This window comes from Vigna umbellata, chromosome 6 (assembly GCF_029865625.1).
Source record: "Vigna umbellata cultivar VRB3 chromosome 6, Vumbellata_1.0, whole genome shotgun sequence".
Lineage (NCBI taxonomy): Eukaryota > Viridiplantae > Streptophyta > Magnoliopsida > Fabales > Fabaceae > Vigna > Vigna umbellata.
Genome location: NC_142170.1, coordinates 14,549,250 through 14,564,696, shown reverse-complemented (window position 1 = coordinate 14,564,696; position 15,447 = coordinate 14,549,250). Strand labels below are relative to the sequence as shown.

Sequence of the window (15,447 nt, the reverse complement as noted above, 5' to 3'; positions counted from 1 at the left end):
AGAAGAATGCATTAAAAGTTATGAAAATATATTGAGAATGCATCTTACCATCAATTTCAATTTTAATATTTTAACAACTGTCCTAAGCACCCAGGTTAGTGTTAAATAGTAGTGCTTCTTTAAAAAGTACAACTTAATAAAATTGCTTTCATCCTCAAACTTGTCATCATGTGGAAATAAAGCATACAAAATTTCATTTAATGGTAAAACAGAGACTAAGGTCGAAAAACAGGCCTAATAAAAAACTGTGCATTTTTACTTGCATATAATAAATACCTGGTAGAAAATCAGTGACTATGCAGTGTCTTTTTCTGCATTAAATGAATACTATCATTTTTCCTTCTCATGACAGGAAAACGACATAAATTACACTTATACAATCTACAACTCAACTAACCTTAATCCTCATCAAAGCCCGCATCATTCATGTCCACGTCGCCATCGTCGTTGTCCTCAGCTTGTGCTTGATCATCAAAGGTTGCAGCAGTGTTAGGCTGCACATCATTATCTACTGTATCAGTGGGTCCAATCAACTGAGATGGTTCGGCCACCTTTTTTTGCATGGAGGCCAGACTGTCATCACTGAAGAATGATGAATATGGTTGAGAAACCTGCAGATGAAAATTGTTTAGTTCGTCTTCAGCTTGGTGAAAATCCATAATCTAACCAGGAATGTATTAGCATAGATTCAGGTGGACCAACAAACGAATATTTATGTAGACATTTTTATAGATAAAAGGAACATGTACTGATGGAGAGTGGAAACTCTGATCAATTAGGCTCAATTAAATGACTTTACTTTGAATAAACAGTCCCTTTTCTCTGCACTTTCCACTAGCTTGTTCCATCGTTTACTCCTCCTTAATGTTGAGGCAGATCCAACCACCTATATCAACAACACAAAAATGGATCGGTCTTCAGGTGTATGGACCAAATGAAATCCATGAACTTATCACATTAACAAAAAAAGACATAGTACCAATACTGCTGACTTTGCTCTAGTGATCCCAACATTCATCCGTCGTTTGTCTTCTAAAAAACCTATGCCCTTATCTTTGCTTGCCCTGACACATGAAAATATTGCAATGTCCTTTTCCCGTCCCTGAAACAGAGTAAATTATGATTTATTTCTTCAATTCCTTACGTTTTTTAAAACTTTAAATTTATAATTTAATCAAGCCAAATTACATAATGAAGGATCGTCTATGGTGCAGTGCAACAGTTCATAACCAGCTATCTATGCACTCGTAATCTTAGTCTTGCAATATTCCAGATGGTAAACAATTTAAACCTTATTCAAGTATTTGCATAATTTACTGTTAAATAATCAGCAACAAAAGTCAAAATGAACATGCAGGATATCATACAATAAACACTAAGCTAGTTTACCTGGCAACCATCAACAGTACATATATCCACTAGTTTCTCAGCTGACATTCCAAAAATCTCCTCAAAACGTTTTTGGAAGAGCTTGACTTGTTGACTATAGGGTGATATAATTGCAACTTGGTTACCAGATTTGAGTGCCGGATAGAGTGAAATCAGTTTTTGATACAAGAATAGAACAAAGTCAACTTCCTCAATATTTATCCATGAACCACTCCCAGATGGTTGAGCCTCTTTTCCCTCGTGTATATCAAAGAAGCAGAAGGGGCCAAAGCAGCGGTAATCATGCCATGCCCGTATTGTCCGTGATTTCACCTCATCCCCATCTTGCAATAAGTCTCCATAAAACTCCTTGGAGGGAAAGCTTCTTATCTGTTCGATCATTACATAATAAAACTCATTCAGAAAAATTCACAGGAAATTTCAAAAAGAACAAAGTAATAAAAAAGAATATAATGATGAGTTTTCTCCACAGAAAAGTAATAAAAAAGAAAAACAACTCAAGGACCAAATACTAATGATATTAACACAATCCCTTGATGGAACACGATAAAACTGATTAACAGGAACAGGTTATATTCCCTGTTATGTGATGCAATCAAATCCTAGGGAAAAAACTTCAGGATTTTAGAAGTGTGGTACACGACAGAATTTGAATCGGACCAGAGTAGTATTTATATTGAAATGAAGCAAAAATAGAGGAGAATCGTCTATTAAAATGTGGAAAAGAGGAGACTTTTAAGAGAAATAAAACCATGAATAGATCAGAGTTCCCATGCAAAATGGTAATTAAGGAAAACAAACCCAAACCCCCTCCCTCCCTATCCTGGGGAAGAACTTCTCTCAGGCTGCCTAAAATAACTTTCCAGTTTATCCCCCTCCAAATGCTTACTACTCTCCCTTCTCCCTCCAGCACAATTCTTGCATCTCCACTTTCTTTCTGCCAGCTGCCCTACTTTTCTCTTTCAGCTGGTGCCACTTGATTCCTTTTAAACTCGTACACAAGCAGGCCTAATTTATGAGGCATATTTGTCCCTTCTTCTATTCCCCTAAGCCCCCTCATTTCAGCTGGTGCCACTTGATTCCTTTTACACTCGTACACTTTTCTCTTTCAGCTGGTGCCACTTGATTCCTTTTACACTCGTACACAAGCAGGCCTAATTTATGAGGCATATTTGTCCCTTCTTCTATTCCCCTGAGCCCCCTCATTTTCCATATATACCTTCCTTGTGGACCTATTAATAACGTGGAATATATCAAGATCAAATGCTAGAAAAATAGTTTAGGAACAGTAGAAGTGTCGCCTGGAATATTCTCTAGATATTCCATTTGTAAGTCTTCAATTTAAAACAACCTGTACTGTTTCTCATTTATATTCTTCAATCTAAAATATTGCCTCGCTCAGTTTCTTGATTACGCATCATTAAATGTCATTCCTTCAAAACCAAAATTCTACTGCACTTAAATTTTGCTAAAAAATCCACCACTATAATACCACTTAAGCAACAGAGCCAACATGGCCCCGGTATTTCCCCAGCAAATGAGGCAATTCTTAGGTCTGAACCAATTGAATTCATTTGGCCACACGAAGACCACGTTAGAGAAATTAATTTTGCAAGATTCTGCTTAACATGTATTAGAAATGAATTATGGCCTAAGTAAACTCCAAAATCTAATTCAAAGGGGGAAAGATTGCCCACACCTTACGAGCAGTATTTTAGCCATATTCTTAGCTAATATAGAACATGTTAACAGTATGCACCAACCTCAGGATGCATTCGATATTGGGTCTTCAACATTTTAACTGGATAGCCAGCCTCCATCAATCTTTTAAATAAGCTTGTGCCATATCTTAATTCATGAAACAATAAAGCCAAAAACTCATGTGTTAGAAAAAAGAATGGTTTAATGTATTAAAATCAAAATCACCACAAAACTAATTGTTTACCCGTGATTCTTAGCAATGTCCGAAATTACAGTTGCTGGAAGTTGAGCTGGATCACCAACCTTTAAAAATGTTCCAACAAAATGTAGCCTCAATAAGGACAACATTAGTCAAAATTACTTAAAAAGTCTGTAACCCAACAAGCTTCTAAAAGGGTTCAACAATTGTATAAAATATTTCCACTGTCCAGGCCTTTGTCTAACCATTAGTAATTAATAGACAAGAATTATCAATCCCATTGCTGTATACCATTTCACATTGTTTTGATTAAGAGTTAATATGAATAATGGATTTTCTTTCTTCGCACATGCTGTCAAAATGCATTTTTTTTCCTCAATTTATATTTTATACATGATATAGAATATTGTTCACACATATATTACGATAAGTAAAAAGTAAAATGTTGTACGTTCCTGTAATGCAAGGATAAGCGATGTAAAGTACCAGAAAAACTTTTTTGCATTGATTGGCTAACGGAACAAGAGTTGCAGGCTCCACCTGTCATAAAGAGTAGAAATAAAATAAGCAACATCGTTTTAGATGTTATTGACAATAATCTGCTCATTACAAAAATAAGTTATACAGCCTGAAACTACATAATAATAAACCTTTTCAACCTTCCAAGATTGCCCATTTTCATTGCAACTTAGGAAAAAATATTAAAGTTATTAGTCTAGTTTAGTAAATAAATGTTCCTAAAGAATCTTGTTACGAAGTTCGTCCTTGTGTATTTGGTTCTACTTGTTTCATGTATGACTTTTCTCCAAGATAAATTTATCTTGCTCATCGAATTCTCTTCTTGGGTGTTCTTGACTTGGGAGACCACATTTACTCCATGACAAGTATCCAAGTACTTGGGAAACCTACTTTCAAAAGAACCAAACAGTTAAATACTCCACCAAGTCGTACTGCTCAATGTGAGACTTAGGCACCATATACTACCCAAGTTCCTACAAAGCGCCATTCCTGAGAGTTGACATCTTGATGACTTTATCTGTATGACACTTAACTCAGTGACACTTCATTCAACTCCTGTATTGGTCAGGGCTCCTAGTAGTCAGAATTTTGTGTAGGTAACCCTTTTTGAGACACCAAGAACTAGGTCTGATGCCAATTGAAAAGTACCTAAGAATTTGAGTAACTCACTCTCAAAAGTCAGCCATCAAAGGGGCAAAAGCAAACACTTGAATACTTCACCATGCATCCCATATTGCAGCTTGATGTGGGACTTAGGCGCCCATAACACCCAAGTTCCTATTGCTCGCCTACAAATTGATTCTTCAGTTCCTTTAATGTTGCATTTTTCAAGGAAATGCCTTTCTTCACTACCCAACAGAAACCAAATTCAAAATGCTACCACTGCCTTATCTAAGAAATCCTATCTTTTATCCTCAACTTTTGAATTCTCAAATATCAACAACCTATTCCCAACCACAGAAGCTCTCTCCTTTGACACTCATTTCTTATCAGTGTCATCCTTATACAGTGATCAATCAATCCCCTGCCTCAGTGGTCTTCAACTATTCTAGTCCCATCTTAATCTTCCACTAGCTTACCTACTGTGGTTTGTAATTGTATTAATTCTACCTTTAATCTCCACCCCTTTTATAATTATTAGATAACTTCGTCAAACTACCATTTTTTTGCAATTTACTTTTGTGATACGGCGGATCCCTTGTACTCGAAATACATTTTAATTTTACTCTTTTATAAAAATAAATAAGCCAAGTGTTACACCAAAATGAGCATGTTTTAGCTTGCCGGAGGATCTGAGTTATGATACAAGTAGAACCCCAAGAACAAGGAAAATTCTTCAGAACACTGTCCCATTGAAAAACTTCACTAAAGAAAAAGAGGCCCTCTCAAGTGACAAAGACTTTTCGGGATTTCAGACTTTAGACTTAGTCCTCAGTAGCTTATTTACTCCAAGAGGAAAAAAAAATTGTATTCCAGCCCCAAAATATTTGAAAACTCATTATAATCTAAAAGTATTTCTAACTTTATAATCTAAAGTTATTTCTATTTTTTACCTCAGCTTAAGCTTTCCTGATAGTTGGTTCATGGGATATTATCAGTCTCTATGACCATAAGGTCTAGAGTTCAATCCTTTCCTCCCCTATTATTTTCTAATGAAAAGTTATACTCTAGCACAATACAGCTGGGTCTGTGCATTACTCACACCTCAAGCCCAAAGGACTCCGGTGTGGGCAAGTAAGAGATACTAAGATTTAAAACATAAAATCATTTTTATGTCTTCCCATGATAGCTTAAGTTCCAGGGATTATTGGTTCATGAAGGTTATTCCATCTTCATACTACAATTAAAAATAAATAAAAATTAGTTGCTGGAATATTTTGAGGTACCCCAGCAACTTCTTAAGATCAAACTTTGTCAAGTTAGTTTATATTATAAGCAATATTAAAAGTGTCTCAGCAACTAAGAGGATTTGACACTTACAGCCTGTGCTGCTTCATCTACAATCACAACATCAAATCCACGATTTAGTTTACTGAAAACATGGGAACCACTAAAGCTGAGAGTTGAGAAGACCTGCCAAGAAGACAGAAAATACTATGAAAATCAGATTGCTTTTGCTTATGCGTTCAACATAAAGTGTGGGAATACATACAATAGTGGCCTCGTCTAAAATTGCAGCTCGGATACTGTCATCATTACTTCCTGCAGTACTCTGCTTATTGGTGGATGATTTATTGGCACTAGAACGTTTTTGTTTCATCTGCATATAAAAGTTTCAACCTTTAAATTCAACCCAATTACATTTGAAGTGTGTTAATAATGCAGATTGCAATAGAAACAGCAATCCTGTAAGTAATGCTTAGACTACCAATTCAATAGTTAAAATACTGTCGCAATTGCTAGGGTGTGAACCAAATACAAGAAATATCTATTATGCTCAAAATTTATTTTCTTTAAGAACATCATTCCAAAAAAGGTGTATAAAATGATCACCATATCATCAGTGGTTGGTACACATCATAAATAAAGCCACGACAGATGCACATGTTTTGGGCTTGAAATCTACATACAAACGTGTTTTCAGTTAATAACATCATATGACTAGATGACCCAATTATAAGATATATGAAGCCTGGACATGAAGGTAAATCATTTCATTGATCAGAGATCCTTGCCCACAAATGATGTAAAGTTTCAGTCCTAGTGCCGAGTGATGAAGCTTCAACATCTTCAAGTGCCAATAAACCTTAGGCATAGTTCTCAATGTCGAGCCAAGATACATTGCATGGATATCTATTGATCAAAAGCATACAGAATAATGCACGTTTGTCAATATTAAATTTAGCATATTATCGATCCTTTTGTGCACAAAGACAAACTACCTGCTTTTCATAGATCTAGGCAATCAATCATAAATGGCATTATGCAAACAAGGTTCCAGAATATGGAAAAAGAGGAGGTTCTATTAGACTTCTCTTTTCCATTGCAGTTATTCACTTTGGAATCTGTTACAACTTGACATAAAAAATGCTACATGGTGATTTTGATGAAGTCTACATGGGGCATAATCTTGGATTTGTTGCTTAGGAAAAGTCGTCTAATTGTATGTGTCTACACAAGTCCTTATGTGGTCTCAAGCAATCACTATGTGCATGGTTTGGTCATATGTCAGAAAATTTACTTTTGACATTCTAGAAATGCTACGGCTGTGGACACAACAAAGGATTTAGGTATAAAACCTTTACCCAACTAAGGAGAGCCATATTCTAATCCTCAGTACAAATGGTTAGTTGGTATGCTAAATTACCTACTGTGACTCGTCCAGGTATTGCTTTTACAATGACCTTAGTTAGTCAATTTTTAAACTCTCCTTATCACGACCATTGAGATGTGATAGGATTCTTGGCAGCAACAACCCTGAACTCACACAGATACACACTTCAACACACCCACAACAGGCAGTACACACCAAAGATCCAAACTGTTTTATTATTCTGGTAACAGAGACTTATGTTTGTAAGCAACCAAGGGAGCAATCATCTCTTCACCCAGGATGTAATAATCCTGTCACTACAACAATAAACCCAAAACTGTCCCCCTAAGACACACCTCCCCCCTATATAACCAACCCTTCTCACCTAACAACCAAGCGTCTAACCAACTAACAACCTCCCTCACCCTATGTCCTGTTTTTCATCTCTTTTTTCCTAACATAAACTCTAAAGGTCCTATCAAGATGTCATCCTACGGATCCTAAAGTATATTAAGAAGCCTCATGGCCAGCCCTCATTTTGAAGATATCTGAAATACTCAAATTGTTGGGTATCCTGACACCAATTAGGCAGGGTCACCAAGTGACAATTCAGGGTATTGTGTTCTTAGTGAAATGATTTAACATGTGGAAAAGTGAGAAACAAAATTTTGTGATAAAATCTGCAGAAGCATATTACATGGCAATTACATTAGTCCCATGTGAGCTTATATTAGAATAAAGTTCTGAAATGCACCTTATATGTGTCAACTTGGTAGCAAGACACATTGCCTCTAATCCTATCTTTCACGATAGAACCAAACATATTGAGACAAATTGTTGTCTCATAAGAGAAGAATTAGAGTCTTAAGACATCACCATTAGGTTTGTCAATTCTAGTGAACAATTAGTCGACATATTTAACAAGTTGCTTAGAGGACCAAGTATATTTGCAAAAAGCTAAGCATATATGATTATATGCTCCAACTTGAAGGGAAATGTTATCATCATAGAAATAAGGAACAAATCCTATATAATCAAACATATATAGATTATATATACATATTATTGGAAACCTTTTTATTTATTCAGATATCATATCTTTATTATTAGAGGATGTAAAGTCTCTTTTATTTATTGTAATGATTCTTTTTTCTCAATATAAATAAAATATCTATGTTGTATTAGAAACACACAGTTTCACTTCAATCTCAATCTTTCCTATAGTTTAATAGGAAGGATGATTAGAAGCTAAAGTAATCTAAAAAGAAATGAAGTATAACCTACTTCACAGGTTCTAGTAACACATTCACCAGCATAATTAACTCTAAAGAATCAATGTTTTGTTAGGAACAAATTTTGGAGCCTTTTCATCTAACTTCATATCACTCGTTATATCAAGACTCTTCATTCATTTCAGGAGAATGTCAGCATCCCCTTAGGGTTGAATATTAACATCTAAACGTGGTGGTAAGTTTTTATTCAAAAAGAAAAAAATCATTGCATTTTATAGTTTTGAACTACAAATGTTTTCTTTATCAATAAAAACTTACCACTTTTAGATGCACAAATCAGTCAGTCCCAAGAGATGATGTTAATAAAACCGTTAAATTAATAACTAAGTTCCCCTCCAGACCTGCTGAGGCATAATCATGGCATTATAACAAAAGTTTACAATAGTGATATGAAAGATTATATAATGATGGTGGCAGCATAGCTAATTGAAACACATTTGGTCTAATATTCCACGTACAAGTTCATCCAGGGAAACAGCCTTGATAGAATGATGTGCTTTGAGACCAATCCGTACAATTTTAGGGCAATAAACACGGTCATTTTCATCGTGTACACCTAAGAACATCCATGAATAAAAATAAATATGCAATCATGATAAGACAGTATATAATACAGAATTCTTAAAATTTAAAGACTGGCCACACAACCAAGATAGCAATGACACCTCGCTAGTCAATGTGTCCTAGTTGAAATCTTAACCCCCCCACCAAGCCCCCCCGCCCCCCCATCCCATTAAAAACACAAAACCAAGAGGGTCAAAATCATGGCAAGGGAATGAATGCAAAAAGAAAAATTCTTTTTCCCAAACAAATGCATTGAAGAAACTTAATACCTCCATTGAGAACCCTCAACACAATCTCATCAAGGGCAGAGTTTGATGGGGCGCAAACTAACACTCTTACACGGTACTTACGACTTGAAGTTACAGCTTCAGGTTTCTGATAAAACCCATCATTAGAGATGTTATTTTGCAAGATCAACAATTTTAACCAATGAAAGTAGTACTTACTAGTTCATTTCCAGTAGTTGGGTAAAAGCCATCATCACCGTCTTTTGGCATCAGACTATCCCTAGGACTAATATTACTAAGCCATGGAGACGCTACTCCCCAATGTCTTTGTCTGTCACGGGAAAAGGGAAAAGAAAATAAAATCTTCTAGCATGATGGAATATGAAAAGTGTATTCTGCTAACAATTGAATAAATAAGATCGAGAAATATCAGTGTATTCAACATAAACTGTTGTGCCTTTGATTGATGTATATATAAAGGTTACAAAAAGAGGCAACACAAGCTTGGTATGTATATATAAAAGAAATAATAAAATAACATTACATTTCAACACTAACAATGCTAGTATAAAACCCATTTGCGGTTTATTTTAATTGACCTTGGGACAGAAGTGGTCACCATACCAAGGTAATTTTGCAAGATATGTACTTTGAAACCAAATATTACAAGGCTCTTGTTGAACATCATCTAACCAAACTAAATTATTCTTGAATTCTACAAAAAAGGGTAAAAGAGCGAGCCAACATGCAAGAGATACTATAGAGGTTAAAATCAACTTTATCAGTTTGGAAGGGTACTCTGCTATGGACCTGCATTCATAAAATCAGCTAAATAAACTGACTTATGTGACTAATACTCCAATCATCTAGAATTGTACTTTAATTAAAATAACTTCTTGAAAACATCCTCAAGAATATTCTAATCAAAATACTTTATTTGGACCTTGGAGAATTCTAAAGTACAGTTAAGCCAATAGGTTCTTTCTCTCTTGTCATACTCCAACAACACAAATATCAAATAAGTAATCATCCAGATCACTTACTTCTATAAGCCAAAGTCAAAAAAATGTCATAAGCTTTAAACAATTTTCCCAGCTTCTTACGATGTTGGTATAAAATTAAACCATCTAAAGTGAAAGAGAAACCAAGGAAAAGTGCACTTAACTTGAATTACAGCTATTTTCTTATGATATAATACAAAAATCAAATTTTACCCTTATTGTTGCACTTCTACTTGATTCACAACATTTGTTTATGAACTACTTGAAGATAGGCATGGCAAGAGAGCAAACATGCATAACACAAAGCAAGAAGAGACTAATAATGAACATAACAGATAAGGATTTCAAAAGATGGCGGATATGGGGAATTAAAAGAAATATTATGTCAGAATCACTGGAAATAACCAACATCGGTAGCAAGAAGTTTTCTTAACCAAGTAAAGCCTAAATATTTTCAAAGCAAATCTTACTTCTCCTCAGTAGGTAATTGTGGTCCTTGCCTTAGCTCATAGGTCCTGCTTTCAAAAGAAAATATCAATAAGCATATGTATGAATAAAGAGCAAGAAAGATTAAGCATAAATGTGACCATAAATTGCTTGGTAGAAGCAAAATTTGCTTCAAAATCTCACTTGTACCTGGCACACTCCTAACAGAATGCTTTGCTGAAGACAACAATTGAAACAAAAAAGTGAATTTTTAGAAATAGAAGACTGCAGACATATACTAAATATTATGCTTACTTAGAATGCACTCTTGTAGGAGTTGCATGCAAAATGGTACTTAGAATCCCAAGTATGGTCTGAGTCTTCCCAGTCCCTGGGGGGCCCTGAAAGGAGTTGGTTAGGCTCGATTACAATTTTTTTATTATAAAAAAAGACTACATTACATTGATAAAAACCCAGATGTCTCATAGGTATTTTGCAAGAGGATAGTTGAACAAATAAGATTGATAGAGAAACTGTTAGGTTTCTGGATTAAAAGGAACCTAAAACGTTTAGTTCTACACCCAAAGACACCAGTGTTATCAACACCCAGCACTGGAAACGTATCTATTATTCCAACGCAAGCAGAGTACAATAAAACAACCAAGGGAAAATGTTTCCCTTCACACAGGTTGCAACTAGTCCTGTCCAGCCTCTCAAACTAATAAAAAACGTCCCTTCTAAACGACACAACCACACCTATATATAGTCTTCCCATTAAGGAGACTATAGCATCCCAAACCACCTGGACAGCCCAAACCACCTGTAGCAAACTCTGTTTTATTTTTAACAACTTTCCTCCTAACATAAACATTCATAATCCTATCATTACACGCTACAGCATGAACAACCTTGTCCTCAAGATTGAAATCTAGAAAGTGATCACATATGATCACCACATCCTCCCATGTTGCTGCCTCTGGTCCCCCTTCTTGCTATTCAATGAGAACTTACTGTTTCAAATTGGCAGTTCTTTGAAATAAATTTCTCCAATTCCCGAATATAACAAACAAGTCTTTTCAGAAAAATAATTCAGCATAACTGATAAACATAACACCAAGCATAGCCTAACAGAAAAGGGAAATATGAAAAACCATTAAAAGAATTTTAGAAGAGAAAAAAGCCAAATAGAGATCTACCTGTATCAGAACAAAGGCTTTTGATGATAGACCAGCCTGGAACAGAAATAAAATGTTAAAATGGAATGAATAAAGGTTACAAGAGTTTTACATCTTATTAAGGAATGAAAACTTCTAATCAATCTTCACTTTCTTTTTTCTCCTCTTTGTTGTTTGACTTGTAACTTATTATGATGGCATATGTTGCAGTGTAGATTTTTCTAACAATTGTGCATGCTTGAATATGCTTTAAACTAAAGGGATAAAATGGTTTTCTTTCCTAGCTAAACTATTATGCTTCACCTTACAAAAGCTAACTTTGAGAAAGGAGAATTTGTTCAGAAAGTATAAATGTAACAGCTTTTAAATTTTTTAAAAGATCTTTCAAAAGGGTTCATCAACAAAAGCACATTATCTTCCAAAAGAGTGATAAGAATTTTATTGGACAAAAGAAAATAATAAAGGAGAAAGAATTTATAAAGATGGGGAGATAAATGCGTGATTTAAGTTTATTGTTTCAGTTCATTTGAAATTAGATATTAGGTAGTTTGTTTTGGATGCCTTTTGCTCCTACATTTCTTTTTCTGACTCCTATATCAAAACCAAAAGAAATTAAGATGAGATTGAAATTGGAAAAACCCAAGCCTTTAACAAGTACAGAAGAAAAGAAACGTGGAAAACAAGGAGCATTTTCAAATTGAAAAAACTTGGTGACAAAAAAGTAAAACAGAACTCTGAATGATATGCTATGCATCATAATACGTTTGAGTAGTATATCCTTTAACTAAATGTGAAATCCAAACTTGCAAATATGCCCCCCTCTTGTCATAATCCAGCATTTATTCTTTCCAAACTATATATCAGTAACAAAAAAAGAGAAAAAGTAAATTCGATTGCTTAAAAAAAGAAGAAAGACAAAAAAACAAACCTGAGTTGATGAACAAGTTTTAGTTTTATTTACTTTATTGAACTTCTAAAATAAAAAAACTCACTGTAATGGCCTCACGCTGGTACTGATTAAAACTATTTTCAACATATTCCCTCAACGGTGTTGGGATTTTCCATCCATCGACTTCTGTGCCAAAATCTTCTCCAACTGCACTTAATATTAAATCCTTGTACGGGAGACAGCCTAAAGTTCGAATAGCCAAATATTCACGAGCAATTGTAGATAAGCTGCATTGCTGCATGATTTTCACATTGGATCAACGGCAAAGCTAATTTAAAAGAAAATGCCTTTTGTTAAGAAAAAAAAAATTCTGAAAACCTTTATATTTCTATTATAAATTAATAATACAATTAATCAAGGAAGGCAGCCTCCACATACGAAACACACACAATATTGATATCACTAGAAGTACATGATAGAATAGGTTACCTTCATAAAATATAACTGTCTTTCTGTCTCGCATATATGAGATCGCATGTTAAACAGCCTAGGGCAAGATTTTACATCATCTGTATTATATTTTAAGAACTCCCCAGCAAGATAGAGTCTAACTCGAACAAGTCGGGTACCAAAATATTTCCGGACATGTTCCACCAAAGCAAATGCATAAACAGTAGGTAATATTTTTCTATCTAAGAACAGCTGCGATAAAAATACAGATAGGCATCAATTCAAATTCGAATAGGCAAAAAATTCAAAGCCCAAAACACATAACTTCTCATCACTGGTAGTACCTTATCTCTGGAAAGCAGCAAAAGATCATTCTGTGATATTGATTCTCCCTCATTAATTTCACACGGAAATTCTATAAAATGAAAATCATCTGCCTCACACCAACTTTTTACCACCCCCAATTTGCAATAAGTCACTGGTCAGGCAAACAAAAAAAATTCTTAAGCAAAAAGACCCTTCAAACTTTTATTTTGGTCCCTAGGGTATCTCAGTAGAGTGCTTGAGACTAATACAAAGATTTATGAAGTCTCTCAAAGCCGACAGCTAAAAAGACTAATCCAAAACTATATTTAAAGGGCAAGTCTCTCTTAATAGATATTCTCTATTAACACAGACTCAGAATCGGACCTTTGATTATGTGCTTACTAAGTAGATTTATTTGTCAACCATACCTCACTACATTGGTGGACCCTTCTAACTTTAAAACATGAAAAGCAAACCAATTATTATTTAAATTGAAGTGAGAAAGGGAGAACCGCAACTTAGACAGGGCTTTAACAGTCCTCTGACTAGTGCTACAAAGTCAGTCACTCCCACCCAATTAACAAGAATAGTATAGAAAGGGCTAAGGACCTCTTCTCAAAAAACGAAAAAATAGTTGAAATTAAACATACCCTCTTCTTCCTCTTTCCCCTTAATGATCTGGGATTTGGCTTCTTCAAAGATGAGCGGTTCGTAGGTTGCAATATAGTCATCAACGTCTGTATACCGGTTCTTCACCTTCACGAGTGTCGACTCCGCAGTCCCTTCCTTCTGCTCCTGAAAATACCAACTTCCAAAAGACATTACGAAAGCAAATTAAAAAGAAAAAAACACAGCAACAAAGAAAAATAGTAAGGAATAAAGTGTATTGCCTTATATTCATCGAGGAGAGCTGAGTAGTCCCAACTAAGAATAATCTTGTAGAAGCGGCGGATTACGGATTCTTCCTGAAGCTTTTCCTTCTCCACTGCCATAACAACCGATGGAGGAAAAAGGGAAGCATAGGCTTCCGCCGAAGCTGCAACGCCGAAAGATTTGATGCACTGGAACTCCCGCCAATATATATAAGTTCAGGTTCTTGGAGTTGATTTAGGCTTTAAAAAAGGTGTATTGAAAATTCCACATGTAAATAAGGCCAAATTATAACTGTTGGGCGAAGGACAACTGCGGCTTCAGAAAAGGGAAAGCAAGGATGGCAGGAGAATGATGGGACGAACAGTATTTCAAAAAGCAAAATCTCAATGTGGCTTAGAAAATTTTAACTATAAACAAAATTAAAATTTATAAAATATGGTGGAGAATACTAAATATTTATTATCTTAAAAATAAAAATAATCAATATTTTATTCTCTTATATCTCCATGAATGTATATTTCAGATTTCTAAATTTTGTATTATATTTATTTTATACAATATCATATTATATAACAAATCTATATTTTTAGATTAACAACGACGTATATAATTCAAAAATTTAACTATAAGTTTTAATTATACAATAATATTGTTTCAGTACATATTATTAATTAATTATTATATCAATTTTATAATTTAATATAAAAAAAATTTATATCAAAATACATAATTTATAATAAAAAATACAAATATTTATCAATAATTAATTATCATAAAATCAATATCTATGTTAATAACATGTACTTTTGTTTAAAAAATTCAACCGCAAATTCTTTACTCTTTTTTCATGTTCCCTTAGTTCACCATTTCATGTTGGTTTTGTGGTTACATGACTCTTTAGTTAGGTAAAAAAAAATCATTTTGATTGATTTTCAAGCTAATCAAGTTTAGTGGTGAAACTTGATTAAGTTAATGTTGATGTTAAGATTTAAGAAATTTTCAAAGTCTTGGTTTTTTTATAGGGGTGGACAAATATAACTGAATTGCACTGTACTACTAAAATCGTACTGAACTAAAAACTAATTTGTATAAACTGAGCTGTAAAACAGTTCAAACAAACTGAACTAAACTGTTTTTTGATTTATCAACTATACTAAATTGTACTAAACTACAATATAAACTA

At 34.3% G+C, this 15,447-nt stretch overlaps 1 protein-coding gene across 3 annotated transcripts; it reads right to left on the bottom strand.

Moving 5' to 3' along the window:
* Positions 1–235: 235 nt before the first annotated feature.
* Positions 236–14,631, bottom strand: LOC124849154 (putative helicase MAGATAMA 3). Of its 3 annotated transcripts, XM_088093115.1 has the most exons (21): positions 14,282–14,631; positions 14,042–14,186; positions 13,430–13,563; positions 13,125–13,337; positions 12,739–12,930; positions 11,768–11,803; positions 10,887–10,972; positions 10,616–10,663; positions 9,364–9,475; positions 9,187–9,292; positions 8,812–8,909; positions 5,961–6,068; positions 5,789–5,881; positions 3,776–3,829; positions 3,335–3,393; positions 3,153–3,237; positions 1,390–1,758; positions 980–1,102; positions 800–886; positions 398–611; positions 236–311 (listed from the first exon to the last, which is right to left on the bottom strand). In XM_088093115.1, exons 1-20 carry the CDS (start codon positions 14,381–14,383, stop codon positions 399–401), a joined length of 2,463 nt encoding a protein of 820 aa, XP_087949241.1. In that variant the 5' UTR covers positions 14,384–14,631; the 3' UTR covers positions 236–311; position 398. The 3 variants fall into 3 exon arrangements, with proteins under 3 accessions (XP_087949241.1, XP_087949240.1, XP_087949242.1); XM_088093114.1 differs by having other exon boundaries at positions 236–611; XM_088093116.1 differs by having other exon boundaries at positions 236–611; positions 10,616–10,660; positions 14,282–14,630.
* Between the last annotated feature and the right edge of the window lie 816 nt (positions 14,632–15,447).

What these genes read in the sequence shown, in the direction of transcription:
- LOC124849154 (XM_088093114.1), bottom strand. Translation starts at nt 14,383, where the DNA reads ATGGCAGTGGAGAAGGAAAAGCTTCAGGAAGAATCCGTAATCCGCCGC. An exon ending in GTACTGTTGATGGTTGCCAG is followed by an intron (nt 1,103 to 1,389) that starts GTAAACTAGCTT and finishes ACTCTGTTTCAG; the next exon opens with GGACGGGAAAAGGACATTGC. An exon ending in AAAGGGACTGTTTATTCAAA is followed by an intron (nt 612 to 799) that starts GTAAAGTCATTT and finishes TTTCATCTGCAG; the next exon opens with GTTTCTCAACCATATTCATC.